The 25,498-nt window shown below is 29.2% G+C and overlaps 1 protein-coding gene across 1 annotated transcript in view; it reads right to left on the bottom strand.

Moving 5' to 3' along the window:
• The window catches only part of LOC129972073 (calcitonin gene-related peptide type 1 receptor-like), a 196,548-nt gene that overhangs the window by 47,459 nt on the left and 123,591 nt on the right, over window positions 1-25,498 (bottom strand). Inside the window, exon 9 of the mRNA XM_056086054.1 lies at window positions 18,294-18,444. Coding sequence (XP_055942029.1) covers window positions 18,294-18,444 — 151 coding nt within the window. The remainder of the gene's footprint in view (window positions 1-18,293; window positions 18,445-25,498) is intronic.

The following is a 25,498-nucleotide window of genomic DNA, read 5'->3' as shown; positions in this document are numbered from 1 at the left end:
GATATAGTAGAAAAATATTAAAAGCTTATTTAATGTTTAGATGATTTATATCATAATTAACTTTTGTCAACAGTGCCTTTCCCTGTCTTGGTGAGCACTTGTGCCAAATTTCAGAACAAATAAAGACAAATATACAATCGAAAATATGGATGAGTCGATGGAGAGATAGAATTTACAGTTATGTGTGTTTCATCATGCCAGTATTGGTCTGATTAATAATGAATCAATTTTTTTATTAATTTAAAAGCACACACATAAATAAAACGCATTGGCCAAAATGCTTTATTTAAAAAAGAATGTAATACTCTGAAAGATAATGTATTTTTTGAAACTTTGTTTATTTTTATGAATATTTAGATAATTAAAATAGAATTTCAAGAAAATGGAACCAAGCATTTTTGGCGTTATTTATATTTTGCTCTTCAATTCGATGTTACAAATCGGAAGTGACTCGTGAATTTTGTGTTTTGTCTGGAGGAAAAAAAAAGTCTTAAAATGCTGTCTATTGTTAATTTTCACGTTTTGGAAGCAATAAAGATTAGTTGAATTATTTTTTGTTCTAGCAACACAAGAAAGATAAAAAGTGATATTGAAATCAATTCAAAATATTTTATATTTTGAATTGATTTATTCAATGAATATTTTATAAAAATAAATTTGGGAAATGGCCAGGAATTTCTTCCCAACCTAAAAAATGTCTTTACAGTTTTAAAAAATGAATTTTAAGTTTCATGTATGTAAGTTTCATGTAGGTATACTTAAATGAATTAAGTATTTCTGGTTAAAACTGACTCCTTCAATACATTTGTGTTAAAATCGAACTTTTGTACTGATTTCTTACAGAGACGGATCGTTACAATTTCCTGTAACCATTCCAGAGCATTCAGAATAATTAATATATATGTCCTGTTTCCCACGTGCCGACAGTTAGATGCAGGCATAAACAAAAATCGAATTTGAAAAGCAGGGCGAATTTTTAGAATTCTGTTGAAAGCAAAGACGAAGCTTTCCTTCGTATGCAGATGAAATTCTCTAAAAGAGAGTTCGAATCACAAGTGGCCAAAAGCCTATCGCTAAACAATGAACGAATGAGTCGACAAAATGATAATGAAGAAATCTTGACACAGTTCATCCAGCGAAGATCGAAGCTTTTAACCTTCCACTCCCAAACGACACCGGATGAGCTTCAATTCTCCCGTCAATCGAAAACACGACGCATTTCCTTTTAGAAAAGTGCATGGCTAGCACAAATTATCTCGCTTCTGATGCTTTCATTAAAAGACGGTACTTATAGTTGTAAATTCATTCCACCTTTTATTTTCAGGGAATTTATGGTACCGGTATAAAATTTAGAGCACACGACCATTAATTGTATTCAGCTAAAAATACTAAAATATAGACTGCTCAACAATAACAACAACAACACACAATTATATATATGTAATAATGTAGACGCAGGTAATATGCTTACATATGTAAACGCTCATGTAGACGCAAAAGTCCTGCCCAATTTGTTAATCGTCGCTCAGCAGCAGCTCGCACATTCGGATTGTTTACCTGTTTACCTCGGTTAAATTCTGAGACAATGGAACATTTTTTTTTTTTTAATTTCGATAATACTAAAAATAACTTTAAGTAGTGCTGCTTCGATTATAAATCGAAATGGCCGAAAACGAGAAGTGAAGGCAACGTTGAAGTCAATATTTTTTTAAGTCAGAATGAATAATATCAAGATGTAAAGCCATTTTGTGTACAGAGTGAAGTGTCCGAACTACAAAAGTAGAGTTATGGACCTATGACAAGACTTTATTCCTTTTGCCCAGCACGTTTCTGGAAAAAAGAAATAAATGCAAGAGGAAAATGTACGAAATGTTCCCACGATAAAAAAATATTTCTTTGAAAATCTGTAGAATCTATCGGGAATGTCAAAAGAATTATGAACCTTCAAATAAGCGATATAAAACTCTTTGACGATAAAAAGTGGCGAATCTGATCTTCAGATAAGTGTCAAAAGTCGCTGCTCTTGGGGCATTATAAATCACTGATTTCAGAAAAATGTAAATAATTTTGATTATTAAACACAATATATAATATATTTTTGTTTTCTAACATTTACAAATATATATCTGTTATTAAAAAATTTAAATCACTGACTTTTTTACAAGATAACAGAGGCTCTGTTTTTGGAATCTGACTGCACACAACATAACCCTATGTGGAGGCTCGGTGGATGCTACATTCTAGCTGCCCTATTTATTTATAAATGATTTTTTTACAATAATTCCTTGTTCATTCTTTTCTTGGGGCGAAATATATTTTTCTAAAAAAGGAAAATAAAGATGAAATTTAACTGATCATCCAAATGTGACTCGAATCAATGCTCCATAATCTATGACTTTACACGCTTCATTTTTGATATTTAATTTCAAATGTTAAAATTTATATATGATTATGTTTAATAAAAGTTGAATTGTCTATTTTCTAATTCATATTAATGTTGTAGTAAACTTCTTTATGATTCATTTCTTTTTTTTCATCCATTGTTTCTTTTATCCAATGTCATAGGATAAAATAATCATAGTAATAAGCCTAAGAAGAATGATCTATTACTCAGTTTCATTACTTATAAAAAGAATGAAATAAAAAATTATAATAACTCTCTGAGAGTGGTGTATAAAATATTTTTGAAAAGAAAGTGACTATTTGAGATAATTTAAAGAGTGTAGATTGTCATAGTAGTAAATAGTCCATTTCACGATCCTTTTTACCCTATGCACTATAAGTTTAAAAATTATCATAACAGAAAATTGTGCCGAATTGATTATATAATAATTAAGCATTACATTTTGAGAAAATTACATTTGGAGAATCAAATAGATTTATTTTTCTCGTGTTTGTTAACAGGCGAATACATTTTCTCACCAAAAACATTTAACTGAAAATGAGTGTATTGAAAACATTAGACTACCATAAAATTAAATCTATAATCTTGACTCCCACTTAACTATTCCGTCAACCATCAAAATAACACAAGTCGGAAATTTCTCCAAATATTAATGAAAATGTTAAATAAATATTTCATCTAGACAAATAATACTTGTTTAAAAAAAACTTTATACATAAATTGAATTCTTAAAAATGCGAATTCTTGCGATTGAATTTTACTTTAACTCAAAGAAATGATTAATACGTCATAAAATTATTCATCAGTTTTAACTTTTAATGAAAGCTAAGAACACCAGTAGTCATCAAAGGATAATAAACTGAAAATTTGATTAGATACTAGCGAGCAGATTAATAAATTACTTAGTCCAGACAAGCGGTGCGTTTTCAAAGAAATACGTTACAAACAATCATCAAAATGCAAACAAATCGAAATACCGAAACCACAGCGATAAGGTAAGAATATTTATCAAAGAAACCTTTATGCTATCAGCTTAATTTTAGTTTAAGTATCTATTTATAAAGTTACGTTGAAAGCTACAATTTTCAAAATGAATCTATGAATTTAGAATTAAGATATTAAAGTTCACAAAGCAGCTTAACAAGAAATAAAATAATTTTTATAAACATCTAAATAAACAGTGCTGGTTGATGCGAATGGAACATGTATTGATTAATATAATTAAGAAAATAAAATATGACAGTTTTTAAAAAATGATTAACTTTCTGATTTAATGATGGATTTCTTAATACGTTTTAATTAAAATGAACAAAGTGAAAACTCAGAATGTGGCGATAAACGAAATAATTCAATCAATCAAATTTTCTTTCCTTTTTTTTCAGAAAATATTTTGCAAAGGTTATTCAAATAATAACCAAATAATTGTATTTCAAAAAATAAGTTTTCATTAGAGAATTTTTAAAAAAGAGGAATATATTTTGTCCTTGAATTTTTCATATAAATAAGAGCTTTTCAAATGAAAACATTTTACATAATAGAATGATAATATTCTTTCTTCATTTTCTCGTTCTAAAAAAGTTCAAAATGAGGAGAAATATTTTATATTAAAAAGGTGGGAAAGTTCTATTTGGTTTTCCTATACACGTAAGTAGTTTTCAGATGCAAATATTTTATGTAAAAAGTAAGTGGAAATAGTGTCTCTATTTTCTCGCACTCGTGGAATATTTCCAAAAGAGGAAATTATAAATTTTATGTATAAAAAAGGAGGAAAAGTATCCCTTCTTGTTTTTCTTGAATATGCATTTAAGAGCCAAATTCCAACATTTTTCTATTTTAAAAAATGATTATAAATAAAAGTAACTCAGAACAATTCTTTCCTTGATAATTCTTTTTTTATTTTTCTAATTTGGCACTTTTCTTGTTTAGCCTCTTTTCTTAGTAAAGAATATCAACTATGCAGTTTAGGAAAATATTTTTTTCATTTTGGCACATTTGTTTCAACTCTGACGTGTATCAACTCATTCGATCTAAACGAAGGGGGGGGGGAATGGAATATTTCAAAACAATTGCCCAAATTATGAATAGAAATGACTTACTTGTAAATAATGGCAGGAATTACAAAATTAAAATTTTGTGTCTGAAAATAATAATTGCTCAATGTGAGTTTCCTTTGTCTCACGGGTAATAGCCATGCGCTTATTACATTTCCCTAGTTACATGAATTTTTTTGTATATATACGTTCAGTGCGTTAATTTTTTTTAGTAAAATGTTCATTAAGACAGAGTCTACGACATATTCCAATTAAATGAAGATAAAATGGAGTAAAATCATCATGTAGACCGCAAATACAAAATAAACAGGCAACTATCAAGTTCATATCAATAAATCCAACCGTACTTCAGAGTATTTGATATAAAATGGATTGCTGCATGGATATTGCAGATGTGAACGAGATGTAGGGCAATTATCATATCTGTAAATGACCCTTTATACTTTTTTCTGTATTTTGCTTAAAATTTTTCGTAGAAGGAAGTTACTCCCATGTGTGATTGGTACAATTGTTAACAATTATCCTGTGTACAGAATACCTCAAATGTTTTAAAGTAAATGAAATATAAATCAAATAAAAACATTCTTCATTTAAAACTGATGAAAAATAAATTTACTTTCATTTTCAGTACTTCGACTTATTAATTATAAAATTCAAAGAAAGAAAAGCATTCTCAAAATCCATACAGACTGGCATATATAATTGATTTGCAAATAATAATTAAATTTCGGAAGCTGAGAGACATGCAGATGCTTTACAAGATTCATTTTAAGCTCCTTACGTACTTTCCTTCCCATTTATGGCATGTAAAGTTTCTCATGATAAATTATACAAAAGCTTTGATGCATCGTTAATTTTTTTTTTTTTTTTTTTTTTTGTAATTTATTTCAAAATTTATATTCAGGCTTATTAGAATATCCCACAAACCCATGTATAGGTTTAAGAATACTTTAAACATTTTTAAACTTAATAATTTAGTTAATATCAAATCTGTAATTTTTATTTAAACTGTACTATACATTGATTCGTATTTGTATAATTGATGTTTTTATCGTTCTAAATTAATTTTGATAATTATTTTAATTAATTGTTTAACAATATTTTATTAGCACATATTTTTGAAAAAAATATGCAGTAAGAATTCAAAAATAATGCTCTTTTCATAAAAAGGAAATTATGACAGATTTAATAATTTAGTCAAGCCTATTTATGTTCATTTATTAAAATTTTCCGTCGAAAACCGCTAATTAAAATAAAATCAAACCCCTCCATAAAAGTACTCTTATTATGTCGAATTAACTTTCAAATACAAATATCTTTATGAATAGATGAAAATGTTGAACAAAAATGGTTTTATTTTGTGACTTCTGAGATATTTTTTTGAATTTTATTATGAAAACGATAAAAAGCGAATAAATCCTTTTCGCCTTTACAAACCTTTTACAAGAGCAATTTTCAGTTTCCTCTATAAGTCAAACTTCTTTAATACGTCTGATAAACAAATATCAGAACGAAAATGTATAACTGTGAGGTCTTTAAGGGGTTCAGTAAAAAGTTTATTTACAGGTTCCGCTACACATAGAAAATTTACATACAAAATTTTGGAATAATTTTAAGATTGTATATATATATATATATATATATATATATATGAGCATGGATCAAAGCATTCAGAAATGCCATCGCCTGACCAGAACTGAGTCATAGTGCCACAAGACTTCAGAGAGTGTTATCTCTGATGTCATCAGTGAGTTATGGTTATTATTACAAGAGCGGCTACATAATTTTTAAAGAAGAACAGTTTCAATATTCAACTTTAGATTGAGAACAACGTTTTTTTTCTCAATAATTTAAGTTTAAGAATATTTTCAATGAAATTTTAAAAGAAATTTCGTATCCGAATGTTCTTTCATAAAGAAGTTTCATTTCTTTTCGGATTCCATAACCTGTACGCACATTTTTCCTGATATACATTTCTTGATGATAATTTACATACACATTTTCCACATGTACATATGCAGAATTTTCTGCGAAGTAAATATTGTCAGGATATAATTCCCAACATTTTTTAAATTAATAAATATTTTAAAAAGATTTTTTTCAAAGAGAAATTTTATTAATTAATTATTTATTAACACACATCACCAAATGAAAAAAACTTCGTATTAATCGTAAACATTTTTTCAGTAACAAAAAACAAAGGAATAAAATTGAAGATATCAAGATAGTTTAAAGTTAATCAAATCATATGCCATCCTTGTCATAGTTGTTAAACTAAATGCTATTTTTTCTAAATTGAAACTAAACTAAAAGCTAAAGTTTGAGTTTAGTTTTCAAACTTCCTTCAAAAGGGCCAAATAACTGAGGCTTTTGTCATTATAGGAGAAAATATATGTGTACTCAAAGCTGAAGGAACAGGCGTTAAAGAATATTTTAGCATGAAATGCTTATTCAGTTTCTTTAGTCTTTTTCTTTACCCCGTTTGATCTCTTAGATAACTTCAGCATAGTGAGCTACTCCCAAATAAGTATGTACAATCATTTGTACTCCCTTCATGAAGGAAATGCATCGTGATATTCAAGGAGACACACAAAGCTAAAGACATTCTTTAAACAAGTACTAACCAAAAGACAACAAGAAAATAAACTCATCTCGAAAGCAATAAATGTTATTTCTTCTTGTTCTTGTGCACAACCAACCACACTTCCTCCACTAAATGAAATAGTATAGTTATACATCTGACCTCCGACCCGCCACGAAGACACCCGGAAGAATTACTTAGCCTTAACACCTCTCCATGCCCCTGCGACTATAATCTTAACGATTATTTAAACAGTTGGGTGGACATGGAGAGTGAGAGTTGCAGATGGCTAAGCTAATGATGTGGAGGTAATGGTGATTGGGCTGACGATGTGGAGCTGATGTTGGCTGAGTTGTAGTTGGCTGGGTTAAAGATTTTTAGGCTGCAGTGGGTTGCATTGGAGTAGGCGAGCTGAATTCAGTTAGACTGGTGAGGAGATGACTTGGCTGGGTTAGAGCAGGAATGGTTGGTTTTAGGTTGGGTTGGAGCAGGGATGTCATGGGCTATGCAGGACTGAATGGAGTTGTCTGAGCTTGAGGATGCGCTGCGTTGGTGGTTCGAGTTTCCGGGCCTGGGTGGAAGTCTTGTCGTGCAGGTGGTGAGATGGGTTTTCCGATGTTATAGGAGTGGCGGTCAGTATCTGAACAGCTGTGACTCTTCATGCAGGAATTGAACCATTTTTCTGATCTTGGCCCTACTAAGAGAGTTATCTGCTACCCTGGAGAACCAGGCCTGTTGAAGGTTAGCTGATGGTTTCGTTAGGTGATAAGATGTAGTTAAAATGCATTCTGTTGCGTAGTGGAGTGCGGAAGAATTACTGGATGACCGGACCGCCACAACAGCAACACTGGCGAAAACTGTGGTTGAGTCCTAAGGGTCATCACCAGTCACGGTGCAACCCTCCCCGAAGGAAGTACGTCCCATCATCGATGGGAGGAGTGAGATCCCCCACCTATTTACCTATATATGTACCCTCCAGGGTGGCGAGATCCAACCACCATGCATCTCATCCACATTTCGAGGAACCCCTGGGGTTTAATGAAGCAGTATAGACAGGATTTGTTGTGGTCGACTGTTGCCTTTATCATATCCCATCTATAACACCACCCAATTCTTCGAATCGACATCCTCTTCGACGCAATTGGCCCTCAGCCACAAAGTGATAAATCTGACTTCCCTCCTCTTCCCGTACACCTATCGCCCTGTTAAACGCAGGCCATCACTTTAAGAAAATATCTTCAAAATTCTCAATATTCCTTCAAATTCTCTTTCCACAACAAAAGAAATGCAATCACTTTCAAGCTTTCAAATGGTAAAACACTATCAATTTTTTTCCATCATGTCCTTCAGTGTTTTAAGATTATTTAGTGTCATCAGTACTGTATTTAAAACCATTATTTTCAACTTTCAGATTCTTTCTTGGTTCCGAGATTTCTATGCATTCCTTTAAATAACGATAAACAGTTTCAATTTTTCCACAAATGCATTTATTTTCCTGCATTCTTCCAAGGATTTGAAAGTATGCGGCAAATATCCCATGTCCTGTTAATTTGGATTATCAGTGGATGGTATCTTCTTATTTTTATTTCCGGGTTGTTGCCCATTTTTGGACACTTACCATCTGTCAAGCCATTGCAGCTTTATTTCTTCTCTTAATTCCCATTCCCCAAGACACTATTTGATTTGGGGACAATTATATTCCAGCTTTGCACATTGATTGATACGATTTTTCATTACCATATATTCCAATATGGGCTTTAATACAATTCAACTCTATCCACTTGCTACTTCTTGCCTACAGCTGACCACCCGGCCACCACTGAATGAAGCAGTGTAGACAGTATCCACTTGTTACTAGCAGAATAACCGCGGCTATCGGGAGTGATTAATTTACTCATTCTTAAATTCAATACACAGTTACTCTTTTTAGTGTATGAGTTGGCAAAGAAGATTATGACAAAGATTTCATGTTTAGGTATGTATGAGCATAAGCGACCGGTTGAATCAAGAATGAAAGAATTATCATGAAGGAAAACATTATTAATTACCTTAGAATGTCATTACGAAATAACTCTTCCCTATAATGACTTTTTTATTTGAGAACCTTGAATAATCCAAATAATATTTGCAGTAATAAGAAAATTGCTTCTTCTCATAATGATACATACTAAACAGCCTTTTCAATAAAATACTAGCTCAAACATAGAATATTTCTGGAAATACTGAAAGGAGTTCTTCGAAAAGTTAAAGCAAACCACATTTAAAGCTAATACAGTTTATGAACTCAATTTTCATTCATTTTTCTCATACTTGCTGGGAATAAAATCTGGTAGAGAAGAATAAAGCATATGTTTAATGTAAGCATCAAAGGATACAGATATCCCAACGAGATATAAATCTAAAAAATAGACAATGGAGTGTGTTTTCGATGAAAAAAATAAATGACAAAATCAATGATCTGACTTGAGCAAATCCATCTAACAAACAAACTGTTAACTGAAAAATTATTATAAAATAATGAATCAAAAAGAGTCAACGAGATTTTTTATACGGTAATTCTCCAAAAAATAATGTCTTATATGCTTGATTTTAAATAAGAATATTAAAATATGATTGATTGATACCAGGGTATTCCAGTAAAAAAAATATGTACAATTTTTAATTTTTTTAAAGATTAAAATGACGTTAAGGTGAATCCAGAATTAAGCTGACATTAATCATTGACTTGAAAATATTGCCGATTTTTTCTTTTATATTGTTACTTTAAAATGACGGAGCATCTGAAATATGTTGAAACTTTTAATTAGATGCAACACATATAAATTTATTAATATAAGTTGTCTATGAACTAGAAAATGTTAGAAAAAATATTTAGCTTTAGATATTATAAATTCATTGTAACTTTTCAAAAATGAATGAATTTAATTATTATCATTGTCATGTTTTAAAGTAGAAATATATCTTTCGAATTTGAAACATATTTAATAGTATTTAATAATTTCTTTATTGTTATAAAAATAATGTTAGCGAAAATGTTGACGAACATTCAATAAGGGAAATTGAAATTGTGATGCAATTAAAGCAATTAGTAAACACAGATTGCTTATGCATCCATTAAATATTTAGATTAACAGAGTATTAAAAGAGCGATTCAATTTTTTATGGCCAATCTATAATCATTTAAATAATTTTGTTAAAATAAATAACAACATAAAACAAATAAGAACTAAAAATAGTTTGATTTGCATATTGCAATAAGATTTGAAATTAAGGCACTAAAAGCGAAATTAATTATATCACATGATAATTAATTTCTTCTTTCAAATAAAAGCATAACAGCAAAGACTTAATAATTTGTTTATCAAAAAAGCTTCCGCACAGCAAGATGCTTTAATAAACATATTACATCCGCAATAGAAATTTAGGCTCTGTTCCACAGCAAAAGGAATATTTCATCAAAGCACTGCGTTCTCAAAACAGAATCTCACCCTTAATGCCCACAGAATTATTTGGAAGTTTTCTGTTCTACGGAAACCGAAGCCTTATTTCCCGAACGCAGGAAATTGAATCCTGTTACGAAACCGGAGAAACCTGTAAACAACTGAACCTCGATATTTTATTTCAGAGTGATCCGGAATTTGGAAAATGGGCCATATTTTGAGAATGAAACTCCTAAAAGGGTCTCCTTTTACATTTTGTGAGCGTATGTAGCGATTATGTAGATTTATTATTTGATATATTTTGATGGGAAAAGAGCTCGGAAAATTAGCATTAAAACTGCATGTGTTTAATGGAAATTGCTGATGTGTTTCTATGCTAACAAAGTCAATTTATTTATTACAACTTTTCTGTTTGCGTAGTTTATACATCTTTAGGATACATGAGGCTTGAATATTGTTTCCACATAAATAAACATTTTCTAAGTTTTGTAATTTTACTGCAGTTTATAATTTAGTAAAAAAGAATACAATTTACAATTAAAATTAAGAAAAAATTAAAAACCAGGATAAATTTAAAGAGAAAAACCATGTTGTTGTTTTCTTCATATTTGAAGTGAGATGAGACAAGAGTCAGGTTGTATTCTAACTGAAACCATTTGGAAAGTGCTCATATAATTTTTCTCCATACCATAAAATATGAAGACCGCACACTTATTTACAAATAGTTCGTGAATATATCCTTTATAATACACTGAGAGAAGCATAAGCAACGTGTTTTCGCGCTTTCAACGTGCAACATATGACTCAGGATTTATGAGAGTTGGGCATTGGGCTTCAAAAAAGCACAAATATTGCTTGTTCTTTATGTCCATTAGATTTCAATATTTAATAAAGAAGAGGCTCTAATGAAGAAATGCAAATGGATTGGATATGAACAAGCTGCAATGAAAGGAAGTAATTTTAATAATTTTGTTGCAGTAACAAATATTCTAAAATTGTTGACTCTTTTATTCAAATCCTTATCCAGCAAATTAGTTATATATCTCAAACTCTTTGGATTGTCGGGCAGATGATAATAAGGAAATGTCAAATTACAACTTGCTTGAGCATAAATATTCATTTGGAAATCACGATCTGTTTTTAACATCACTTTTGATGTAAAATTTGAAGGAAATATATAAGCTTGTAGGAAATCTTCAGCGTTGATTACGGCTGCCCTAACCTCTATTTTAAGACCTTTATTTTAAAGGAACAATTATACTATTATCCTTAATTGATTTAACATCTTAAGTCGATTAAATCAGCTTTGTTAAAAAAATATTGCTTTTTTTGAGAAGATGGGGACTTTAATAATGCAACCATATATTTTGCAACCGATTGGTTGCAACATTGGCCTATTCGAAAGTCCTTCGATCTGTGCATCAACGGTGCATAAATTGCTTCCTTTGATGTTCAATTAGTAGAGTATCTGAGCCAGTATACCAGTTTGGTTGATGTTACGGATATAGCGATCTCTGGAACAATTTTGCTTTTATTTCTGGTGTAATTCTGTAAAAAAATGGCATGAAATGATTGCTTTCTTTCTAAATCAAACTAATCAGGTAGCTCAAATAAGAGAAGAATAAGTTTGAGTTCCAGTTAACAAAAAACAGATTACCCTGACACGGATTGATATCGAACTGCTTCAGATATTCTGTTGGTGTTCTTGTTTTTGATGGCACTTGCCATGGACAAGCCCGGTGACTTCGAATTCAGCGATTTTAAGCCGGGAGAGAGCGCCTCTTGTTTTCAGTAGCGCCAACTAGGGCCAAGAGTACGATTTTGCTACTCACGCATCATATTCGCTTGCACAGCCCCTTTTTACAGGGGAACATATTCACACATCCCAAAGATAGAACAGATGAAGTACAATCATGCCCGAACCGGGACTCGAACCCAGAAAGCCCAAAATAGAACACTACATGACTGACAGAATTATACAAATTTAAAAAAAAACCCACAGAAATGCTTGAAATCTCAAGAAGATGATAAAATGCATTTCACTTCACAAAATCTGAATAGGCAACTGCTATAATTATGTACATTTCGAACCTTCATTCTATACAATGTGAGTTTTAACTAACCTCTCAAAATCGAAATAAAAACCTTCCGAATTTCACCAAATGACGTCACAAAATCATAAAATGGAAGAAAACATAAACGAAAATAATTTAAGGGCATTTCTGATTTTTTTAAATGCTCTACAAGTCATCATAATAAAAAAAAAAAATAGATTCTTTTCACAAAAATTTAGCATTTTTTAAAAATATGATACGATACGAAAATACGATATTATATATACAAAAACGATTTTCAGTAGTTAAAAATTGTTCCAATAAGTGTGAGCTTAGAACTAGAATTTATTCATACGAAAATCGTAATCCTATTGCATTGTTTTGGTAACCAGATATTACTCCATACGATTACAGCTTTAGAGGTCCTATTTAAAATTTCTCCTTAACCCGAAAAAGTTTAAAAACCGTATTAATTTCAAAATTTTGAAAGTTTCCATTTAGTATTTCAGTTTTTATACATATCATTTTCATTAAGAATTTTCAAAAATCTGTTTACATATGAGCGACGAGTGCAAAATTATATAAATATTTAACAGAAAGGAAACCTATCAAGTTCAATATAAATATAATTCTATTATGAACTAAATTCAGTAATGATGATAAAAATTAAATAATTTTTTAGTTTATTTTTCCTCTTCCTCCTAACTTTATCTTTAACTTCCATTCATTTTTAATTTGTCGAAGTATAAGACAAAAGGTATCAATTTCAATAAGAACATGACAAATGGATTTTTAAAAATGCTGTCGATGTAAGATCTGTCATTAGAACCTGTAAAGGAAATTGAATTTTTAAGAGAATCGTCCAGTTTCTTTTCAGAAGAACAGAGAGCGTTCGTCTATTGAGTTGTAAGCTAAGAAATAAAAAATGAAAATTTGCAGCCAACGCAAGCACTCAAAATGCAAATTTGCCGTCGTATTCGGAATCAAAAAATGGCCGAGCTTCGAGCGTAGCATCAATTATCTATCAGATCATACTTTCTTTAAGAAAAAAAGTCAGTTTTTTTTATTCTTATGAAGAGAAAAAATTTCGAAGGTATTGAAGATGAATGATGTAATGAAATATTGTTGAAAATAATGAATGAAGAATTGTTGGAAAGAACGTAATGAAATATTGTATTCTAACTTTCCAATCCAATTTAATTGTTGTTGAAAAAGTTCTAAGTTAATACTTAAGAAAATTTCACATTAAAGAACCTTCCTAACAAGATTTATGAATTTGCATTTTTTTTTACTTTAAATCTTTCAATATTTCGTTCCTATGAAATCGTCAAATAACAGAATATCTTACAAGATATTGTTCAATATTGCCTGATATACAATATTATAGGTAAATGTATAGTATTATATAATGTTGCGAATATTTACTGATAAAATATAGCATTGTACAATATCTGTGTAATAATGGCGATTATTTGAACACAAGGACGTATTCCTGGTAAAAAGTGAAACTTAAATTCTAGAAATACTATTCATTAAAAACGAAACATTTGGAAACAAAATTCTCAAGTTCCAGATTAAAAAAAAGTAATGAAATCAAACACGATCACAACTTTATTTATTGTACAATCTTTCAGTAAAAGCATATTACCAAAAACATTATATTTTGTGAAAAGATAAGAAACGCTGTACAAAGAGCAACGAATGAAATAAAGCTCATCAAAATAACAACTCATTGGATAATCTTTCAAATATATTAGTTTTTCGTTTCAATACAATTCATTCAATACGTAGTTTCATTCAATACAATTTATTTTCGATTCAGTCAATTCAGTTGTTGAATTGACTACAATGGAATGTTTCTGAAAACTCTGAAGTAATTATCCAGGCCAAATGTCTACCAAGGATGAATAACTACGTTACCTGGATGCTTAGCGGAGAATGTGTAATGTCTGTAATAACCTTTAGTGAATTTTAAAGAGTTTTTTTTTGTTGTAAACTATTCTAAATTTTCTCTCCATTGACTCTCACCGTAGATCTTGCTTTCTACGTTGTTTACATCGTCATCTTGAAGTGAGGTGAATGATGCATATGCAAAATAGTTGAATAATATTCATCAAAAGTGCAGAAATCTGCTGCTAACACTCCTTAGCTGAGTAATTATTTTATAGCTGATGAATCTCCTTTTCATCCCTGATAGACACGCTTTTGCATTATATTATTCAACAATATTGTACAATATTGCGTACATGTTTAACATCATACGCTGCTAGGGGTTTATTGCAATATGAATGGGCGCAATTAATAATTGAAACAGTACCAAATATTATTGAATGAACCAAGGAAAAATAAACTGTCTTTCTTATTGTCAACTTTGTTATTTCAAGACAGTCTCAAACTTTCAGGTCTCACAATGATTTTTCCCACTGGTGAATAAAGTAGAAAGTAGCTGCAGCCCGCTTAGTTTGGTGCCGAACATCGCCGCAGTTTCCTTTCAAAACAGCACCAGAGGGAGAAGAAGAAGAAACAAGAAAAGTGACAAGAAGCATAAGAAGAGAGTTCTCTTTTTTTTCTTCTTCGAGATACGGAAGAGAGTTCCTTATCGGTATTAGGGTAGAATGAGATATCAGGTCAAGAATGAAGGCTTAGTACCCTAAGAGCATTCCTCTTTTTCATCCTTTTTTTTTTTCGATAGAATGAGAAATTATTTTTGGGAGGGGGTCATACTCGAATAGACTGCAATCTTATTTATTTCTAAAAAAGGAAAATTTATCACGATGACGATAATGGTACGTTGCTTAAATGAGACGTTTTTTGCGTTTCTGTAATGGATTGGGATCACGTGGTATTACATGAAATGAAATACGCCATTTTACCTAAAAAAGAGGAAGGAGAGAAAAGAGATACGCCATTTTAGATACAAAAAGAGAAAGAAAAGAAATGAGATACCCGGTTTTACATATACAAAAAGGAAGAAGAGAAAATATATAAGCCGTTTTACATAAAAAAAAGAAAGAAAAGAAATGGGATACATAATTTTGCATGAAAAAGAGAAAGAAGAGAAAAGAGATACGCCATATTACATAAAAAAAGAGGAAAGAGATACGTCGTATTACATTAAAAAAGAAAAATGAAGAAAAGCTATACGCCATATTACATAAAAAAAGAAAAAAGGGATATGCCGTATTACATAAAAAAAAGTATGTCTTTGATTAACAGCAAAGAAGTTAAAAATTTAAAAGTTAATGGTGTATGTATATTAATTCATCAGTCGGAATCATCTTTAATTATTAATTGACGAATCAATGATGATCGAAAGATGCCGTTTAAACAAGAAGTGTAGAAGTGACTTCAGAGTGTATTTTTTATTACGTTAGAATGCATCACTAACTCTTTTAAGATTTATAATACTGGAAGCTTCTACAGTTGTCGAAGACAAACGCTTCGCGTTATAAGATTTTAAATACTCAATGTTTTCCTTGATTATCTCGGACATCAGCCAAGTAATCAACCTTTTTATGGTATTAAAAGTGTTTTGGTTATATTATCAAAACCACCGAGAAAGTGTTGAAAAATATATTTATGAATTTGGATTAGAAATATTTGACTGATATGGTATTTCATTCATAAGCAGCGAGCACGTTTTATCTCAGAGATAATTTATATAAATATCTCCATTTTATTTAAAGCGTTTTTTAAAATGCATTATATTTGCCATTCCGATCATTATTTGTTCACTGAAACCTAATATGTTATTTATTAATATTACATGAAATTTCATCTAAAATCAGCGCCGCTTCGTCATCTTAATTTGGCAGCAATGCAAAAAAATACTAATCTGAAATTGTATCTTTAAAAATGCTACTTTATCCATAAATGTCGTAAATATTTAAATTTCAATGTCAGATGTGAAATGTATTGTTGCCAATCATCACGTTATCTATAACATTTCTTAAACGTTTTTCTGAATTTTACTGATTTTTTTAAATTTTTTTATTTTTTTTGAAATTTGACACAAATCATTCATACCATCAATAATCCGTGCATGAACTACTCCATGAAATAAATATGGGAAACAAAATGAATTTTTCTTCCTTTTAGCATTATGATCAACCATGTTTGGAATAAATTTGATTGCAAAATTTTAGCTTATACTGGTTCTTTTCTTGAAGATTCCAGAACAACAATTTTTTCAAAACTTCAGTTTAAATAATGCAGCACAGAAATACCTGCATTTTTATATTCAATTTTTATTCATTTTCATTTTATATTCTATTTTTTCCATTTTTATATTTGTTCAACGAAACCTGGGATAATACAATTTTTGAAGAACTATAACGTTAATCATTCTTATATATAATAATTAATCCCTCTCAATAAAAATTTTCACTTAAATAACACCATTAGAAAATTATCTACGTATGTTTGTTTGTTTTTTCGAAACGCTACCTGTTATAGTAGGAAATAAATATTTAAGAAACTAAATATTTCTTTTAGGACAACAAAAAAAGAAAACTTAAATTCATAAACAACCAATGGCAGAAGGGAGGGAAAAAAAGAAAAAAGAAAGAACTAAAAATATTGAGTGAGAGAAAGCAAACTTTGAAAGAGAAAGAAAAAAATAGATCAATTGCCCCCCATTTCAGATTAAGTCAGAACGAATCGTAGCTTTCGAGTGAAAGGACTGCTTTCGTTTTCAAAGCAACGAATCAATTATGTATGCAGGGACTTTCATAGGCACCTGAAAACTACCCCTGGCTTGCATTTCTCTTGATTGTTAATTCATTTTCTACCTTCTCTTCGAATTTAAATCAATTTTCAACTTTTTTTTAAATCACAGGATTTTCTGAGAAATAGAGTAAACATAGAACATCGACCTCTCTCATTGGGAAAGTAAGTAAATTAAACTGAAAATGAAAAGACTAATTCAAAAATCAATTTCAGGGGGTGTTGATGCTTTGTAGCTTTAATGGAAGAACTGTCACTTTTCAAAATATTTTTATTATAAATAAATTAGATTTCACAATGAACAAAAACTGGCTATGATTGACATGATAGCTTGAACTTAAATACTGGCCATAAATAATCTAAGAAAATTTGGAAATATTCTTAATAGTCACCAAATCAACAACCAATCAGACAAACCATTGACAAACCAATTTTATATATTAGTATTTCACATTTTTAAATATTTTTATCAACTTAATTTTGAATCTACATTTAAAAATCAAGATTATTTATTTATCAGAGATTATTGTCCAAATATGCATGCTTAACTTTATATTTCAGCATATAGTGATTTGGTGATGCCATAACAAGTGTATAGAGATTCATGTTTCCTATATCCGCACAATGTAGCTCTTAACAAAGAGTAAACAAGCCGAATGGTCAGACTAAACAACATTATGGCGAGGAATATAAGCTTCTCTGCATCTGTAAAAAACATGCTATTACATTAAAATCCTACGTAGATATATCACTTACCTATCCAAACATCAAAAATATGCCTTTTGGCAAATCGATAAATTATTGCTTTTTATTGTGTCAATTATTTATTAAAGCTTTAAATGTTGAATATATTACCTCGCCCTTTGCTTATTCGAAAAAAAGAATCTTTTAAAGAATTTAACTTATTGTAGACAGAGCAATGTAAAAACTTTTGATGGAAACAGTTACACGTTCGACAGTGGCAAGATTCAAATGTGACATTATAAATTTCCCTTGTTGAAATATTTTGTCTGTAAATATTGTACATTGTGTACTGACCCCATTTTCTTCCAAGACCGTCGTTCGATCGGAAGGAAGATCCATCTGTTCGAGAATGATGAAGCTCTTGAAGATGATGCAGGTGAGGGCGTTTAAAAGAAGGGCGGTGAACAGGTGTTTGTGCATCGTGATGCGGTAAACTTGAAGTTGCCTGAAAGGAAAAGCAGAATAATCTAAAACTGTTGTGTGATGTCTTCAAATTCAAATGTTTATTACCGTCATCAAAATTTAACCGTTTCTTTGGAAAGTGATTAAATTAATACTCTTGTTATAGAATGTACATTTGTAAATATAGATGCAATAATTATATATATTTACTAGTTCGATACACTCTTCATGCCCTGATGGCTTCTAAACCATAGAAGAATAGCTCATATTTCTTGGGACAATCCTCTAAATGCTGTAAAGAATTTCATCTTTCGTTGTCTGATAATGCATTGGTGTAAACATTACGAGTCTTAAATTAAAATCCCTCTCTCCTATTAGTTATTTTGTAAAATATTATAATCACATCCATATTTTATTTTAACCAAATAAAATTATATTTTTTTTGCAATCAAGGCTGGATAATTATAAGATTTTTATCTTTTGGCCAATCAAAGCTACTTCAAAGAAATGCAGTCCTTTAAATGAAGGGCTTTCTGGAGGTGACAATTGAAAAGCGTTATATCCATCTAAAACTCCGGCTTTGTATATTTCCGAGTCCACTCTTATCTAGTGAAGATATTTTATTTGAAAGCAACTCAATTTCTTAAACGTCTTGCCTGTGCGTTATACGAATATTCAATTATTGTTTTTCCAATTTATAAGCTGAAATTAAATCACACAGAAATTTGATACAAAATTTACATACACTCCACAAAATTCTCAAGTTCACCGTGATTTTATGAAATCAGTAACACAGCATATTCCCGAAACGGAAGGTACAATCTAGTTTGATAAGGAGGCAATTCGAAAATAATTAATCCGATATTTACTGACATTTGAAAGATTATTTATAGCTGTATAATGCAAATTCTGAATTTAAAAACATGGACAATAAAAGAAAAGTAATGATTTAATAAAACGTAATGTTCTATAGCTTCTACGTCATTTTTTTGTATTTTTGTTAATTTTATATTAATATTCTTTATTTATATTAATAAAGCTCTTTATTTATATTACTAAATTTATTGAACTATTAAGTCAGCTATTCGTTTTATAAAATATGTTTAAAAAGGCTTCAAAACTAATTTAGTAAATAAACTGTAAATTATTTATAATATTAATTTTATTTTCTTTAATTTAGTTTCTTTCCATTCCATGGCATCATACATTCGAGTCTATTTATAAAACAGTATTGTAAATAACTACGCAGTAAATGCGATTTTCTCCCTCTCTAATCAAACGCACCTTCAGATGTTTTCATTACGTTTCCCCTTCCATTCTTCTTCGCAAAATATTTGAAATAGCATTACCATAGAAACGAAGAACCATAGCATTACCATAGAAAGTCTTAAGAGCTATATATTTGTCATCTCTCGAGGATCTCATCAGTAAAATCAGTTTTTAAAGACAGAAATCAGACATTTCTGTATCGTGGAATTTAGACGTTTTTTTTATTCACAAAATTTAGTTCCTTCATAACAAAATCAAGAGCCAAATTTTGAGTGTATTGCTAAGGTGTTTTAAAGTTACTTACATTTCCACAGAGAATTTTGCATTGAGTTAAAATTCCTGTTGTGACCTTTTATTAAAGGTAAACACGTAATATGATATTCTTTTTGAAGTCCCGGACTCATTTTGAGTCTGTATTCCAATGGGAGATCATTGACCAAGTTTAGTCTGAAATCTTAATTCATTTCATTTAAAGATTTAACAATAGATAACATAATCAAATATAATGATAGCAATGACAATTCTTCTTTTAATTTCAAAAGATGATTTTATAGGGAAAAAAACGTTCATTTACCTTGATAGCATAATGATTCTTCATGTAAACATCCGCATCTTTTGGGAATTATAAACGTTTCATTTAAATTATTCAGTTTAGACGTGCGCTAAAGCACTCTCCAGTGCATGAAATCTTTATATTTAAAACAAGAATGATTACATCTCTATTTTCACCGCTACTAACAATAACGAAGAATATGCTCATGTGCGTCTGTGGCTGCTGTATAGTTCAAACCATTCGATCTAAGCTATGAAATTTTGCACAAATGAACTTCGGAAAGTGAGAAAGGGCATATTGGAGGGATTTTATTTTTGAAATTTTAATTATATAATAATAAAGCAAACTTTTGCGTTCCTTCGTTATGACAGCTAAAAATGTTGCATAAAAATTATTTTAATACTATTTTAAATTTGAAAGATAATTGTTTTAACATTGTAAATTTATACGTCATGTCATTCGTTCCTGAATTTTAATTCTCTTTACAATTTTTTAAATTATTTTCTGATGTTGAATTTTGAATATATTACTTGTTAAGTTGTTAATGGCACAATGATATTATGAGACTTTACTCTATTAGAACAAGATTTGAATGGAACAAGTGCAATCTAATAAAAATAACATTGCTTTAATATCTATCAGAACTTGATACTTAAAAATACTTTATTATAAATAACATTACAATAAAATTCTGCTTAAGATATTTAAATAAAATGAAATACAACAGATATGCCTGAAAACTAGTTAGTTGCCAAATGTAATTTGTGAAACATAATTTTCGTTCTGTTTGATATTCTAACTCACTTTTTTTTTCTTATCTAAAATTGCAGTTAATAAAATTGGCAAATAAATAAATCATTCGATATCTTATTTATGACAATTCTTGTCTCCTTCATTCTTATAGTAGACTTATTTTATTGCTTAAGTATTATATTATTTTAATATCTTTTTTACATTATTTTTAAGAATAAAAATTATTCTGCCTATCAATTTTATTCTGAAACGAATCTCTGTTTCAAATGGTTTCCATGGAATCATTTCATGGAACTCCGCCATATCTCACAAAAGTTGTTTAAATTTACTGAAATTATTTCAACCCATAGCCATGTTTAGCTTTGATATATCCGGCAGAGGATAACAGCTGATATTTTTAAAATATTGAGTTTCTTCAATAAATTACGTTGGTATTTTTTGAGGCAATTTTGCACGTCAATCAATTAGAAATATATTTCGATTCCGGATTATTAATTTTACACAAATCATTGACGAGTTTATGAAATTTATCGCATGTAAAAAAATGTTGTAGTATGAGGTATTTAATGGCTATAGTATAGCAAACATTTATGCTAAAAAAGTTGTAAGGATATTTGATTATTTATCTATTGATTCATTCATCGTAAAAACTCAACTTTAAGTTCATTTATAAAGTTTTAATATTTCATTTTTCAATGTAATTTTTAGATTTATTTTAATTTTTATTGCAATATCTTATTATATATCGGCATTAAACATTTCGCCCTTTTTAAATGAAATCGAGTTCAGTTTTATTAAGTTATTTTGAAAATTTCTAAGAGATTTTTTTAATTACACTCTTTCAAAAAAAGTTTTCTACATACATCTTATAAAAAAGTCCAATATTTTTTTAGCTATTAAAGGTCTTTGGATGAAAAAAAAAATGCAAGAATGAAAAAAAAGTCTTAAAAAATTTCGGTATTATCTTTTATAAGTAGGATTTCTTGTACAAAACGATGGAAATTTTTTTCCAAACTTCTTTTAAAAAAACGTTATCTTATATTATGAAGGTACATGGAAGGTAACTTTTATAACAGGTGTTGATCGGTAATGATTTTATTTTAAGTTTTTAGAACGTTTCATATTTTTTCCTTCCATTTTTTGAATTCCTTAATAACCCAGGAACTCCAAAAAGATGAATATAAGCATATTTTTATAGAGTGTAAATATTTTTTTCAACATCTATTATCGTCACTTAACAGCGAACACTTTTTTTGTACAAGTAAATTATTAAAGTGCATTAAAACTATTTTGACATGCAAAAAATAATAATAATAATAATAAATGAGAAAATGATTTAAAATTTGTACTTAGCCACCAGGGAATCATATTGATTAAAACTTTTGGACAGAAATAAATGTTTGCATCTTAATTTTATTGAATATTCAATTGAACCCTTTCTGTAGAAATAAGTAAAATTGTGCCATAATTATTACCTTTTCATTCATATAAATTAATTTCACAAAATTCTTCCTTTTTTTAATCGTTTGCATCAATGTATGATGTTTAAATTGTTTAGCCAAGAATATTTGGCTATTTTTTATGTGGTTAGGGTTAATTTTCAAGCTTTATTAATTTGTTGATAAGTCGTCAAACAAGCAGAACTTTTTTCTAAATCACATTTATTAACTTTGACTTAGCTATAGAGAATCAATCTCAGCTGCATTTTTGTATCTGAGTTAAAAGTAAAAATATGGAAAGGAATTGTTTTTTAATTTCATTAAACTTCTCAGGAATTCATGGAAAATTTTGATTATTTCTCACTGCCAGTTTTATAATCGAAATGCCCATACCTGTCAACATTTCATTCAATGCATTTTGATGAAATGTTTTGGTCGAAAGTATTTTGCTGATACTTACTTAATCTTTCAATGCTTTATGATTTTGTAGATAAAATAGATCTCGGTCAAAATTTTGCTAAATTAACGAAGTGTAATTTTTAGAAATTCTGTCACTTGTTCTCTTTATATGGTTTTGACTTCCAAATACATTTGTTCAAATAAATACCCTTCTTTACTGTGTCGAAACGTAGTTGATTCTGGTCTTCAAAATTGCGCATTTCTAGATACATACTCAGAGTGTAAATATCACATCACTCAATAAGAAAAAAAATTTTTTCTTTAGAAATTCAATTTTATTCATCAAAATACATTCCTGCGAGAGTGATATATTCATATCAATGAACCGGTAAGATTTTGATGCCTTTTTTGTAGAATATTTTATCTTTGTTCTCAAAACATGCCTCAGTTTCGCCAATTGTTCCTTCATTTGAGCCAAATTTCTTTCCCTATAGATTCTTTATCATGTCTGTAAAACGCCAGTTGTCGCCAGATCTGGAGACTGCCATGAGTGAAGAAGCAATTCGAAGCGTAATTCGTTCAGTTTAATCATCGTTTTCATCGACTTGTGACACGGATTGTTGTCTTGGTGCAACAGAACTTTTTTCTTTTGCATTTTAAGCTTTTTTATTTTTTTGATTTCTGTATTCAATAGATCCAAAAAAAAAGCCATGCAATATTCGATATTGATAGTTTACTTTTCTCAAGGTAGTCAGTGAACAAAATCCTATGTGTGTCCCGAAATACGGATGCAATAACCTTGCCAGCTGACTTTTTTTTCGCTTTGGACGACTCTTACCAGTTACTGTCCATTTAGCTGATGTCTTCTTGAATGAAATGTGTAATAGTGGATGCATATGGCAGCCATTATCACGTATCGAGTCAAAAGCCCTTTTTATCTCACTTGAGCAGCTTCAAACAACTCTCTGAATTGTCTATGTGTTGTTGTTCTTGGTCCATTGTGAGCAAATACGGCACCCACTTCGAAAGCGGCTTACGCATGCTCAAATTGCATGTTTAGAATTTTCTAAAAACGAAAGCTTTTTTCTAAACCAACATTTCTTTTATATTATTCATATGTATTCAGTAAAAATCGATTCCAAAAATTCTTTTTGATTTAAATGAATGTAGTGGAATCTAATCGTTTTATCAACTGTTTCTGTATTTCCAATTTTTATTTTAATATCTATAGTTTTGCAAAATATATTATCTTTCCCGATTTACTAATAAAAGTTTGATTATTAAGATTTATTTTATTTTCACTAATAATTATTTTCTTCACTTTATCTTTATACTTCAATTACTTTTGATTTCAGGATGCTTTAATCAATTTTTTTTCTAAAATTCTGTACCCTATACCAGAATTTTTAAACAAGTATTTCCTTTTATTTTAAACGATAATTCACTAGTTAAATTCTGACAAGAAATCCTATTATTATTTAAATTATATCCTCAATAAGAATATTTAAATCTTTAAACTACTAGAAAGGAAAATCGTTAAGTAAAAGAAAAAAAACTACAGATATTTAAAAAAATAATTTTCTCGATACAAGATATTTTACAACGAAGTTGATTATTTATTTCAATTTAATACTCATTACGAATGATTTCTTTTTTTATACAATTTTACAAACAAGTTATTAGAATCGACAGTCTTACAGACCATTTTATAGAATAATATGCATATGACAATCATTTAGGAAAACATTCATACTCAGAATAAATTTATGATGTAAAATTAATATCCATTTACTTGGATTCGCTGCAAATATATTAAGAAACAATGTATAGAAATCTATACTGAATATCAAATAATAAAATTTGAAATGTGGAAAAATTACTTTTTCTTTTGAAATAGTTATGTAAATTATTGTATTTCTATAAGAAGATTTATGATTCTCATTATTGAAATCTAAGTCAGAAAACATAATGATGTATATTATCAGTTAATTATCGAAAGTTTTTATTATAATTGTTTTTTAACTTTTCGATGCCTTATTTTATAGTGCTATATCTCAAACACCATGGTTTTTTCTAAGACAGAATATAAAGATCTCTAATTTAATAACAAATAAATTTTTTAAAGGAATTCTTTAAAAATTAATGAATATATTATTCAGATTAAAGAATCTTAATTATCTAAAGTAATTATTTTTCTTGTGGTGTTTTCATTATTGGAATCTTACTTTTTCTTTAAAATATAACACGGAATTAATTGTTAATCATCTATTTACTTCCTTGCTTTAAAGATTATTCTTGTAATTCTTGTCTTTATTAAGTGCTGAGAGATGTAATATAACTTTATTTAATTAGTTCTAAGATTTAATTAGCTAATAATCTTAATAAAGTAGGATTATTTCATAACTTCTTAAAGAAGGTTAATTTACAAGCTCCATAAAGTAGAATTTCACAGCGAAAACAAATAAAAAATAAACTGTTTATTCTTATATCTTCTGGGATTAAAAGATATTAAATAAGAATACAATGCGAGTAATCTAAGAAGAAAAGTCTTTTCTTTTTGGAAGAAAAAGACGAAGTTACTCTGAAAATTTCCTTTCAATCCAAATATTTCAGTTTCTATAGGTATTATTGCATTTTTTTTTTAATCCTTCCAGTTTTCTAGCTCCACATTTATTCCATTCTGT

The sequence above is a fragment of the Argiope bruennichi genome, chromosome 6, assembly GCF_947563725.1.
Source record: "Argiope bruennichi chromosome 6, qqArgBrue1.1, whole genome shotgun sequence".
NCBI classification, from domain to species: domain Eukaryota; kingdom Metazoa; phylum Arthropoda; class Arachnida; order Araneae; family Araneidae; genus Argiope; species Argiope bruennichi.
The sequence above is the reverse complement of the archived record's forward strand: the minus strand, read 5'-3'. Positions and strand labels throughout refer to the sequence as shown.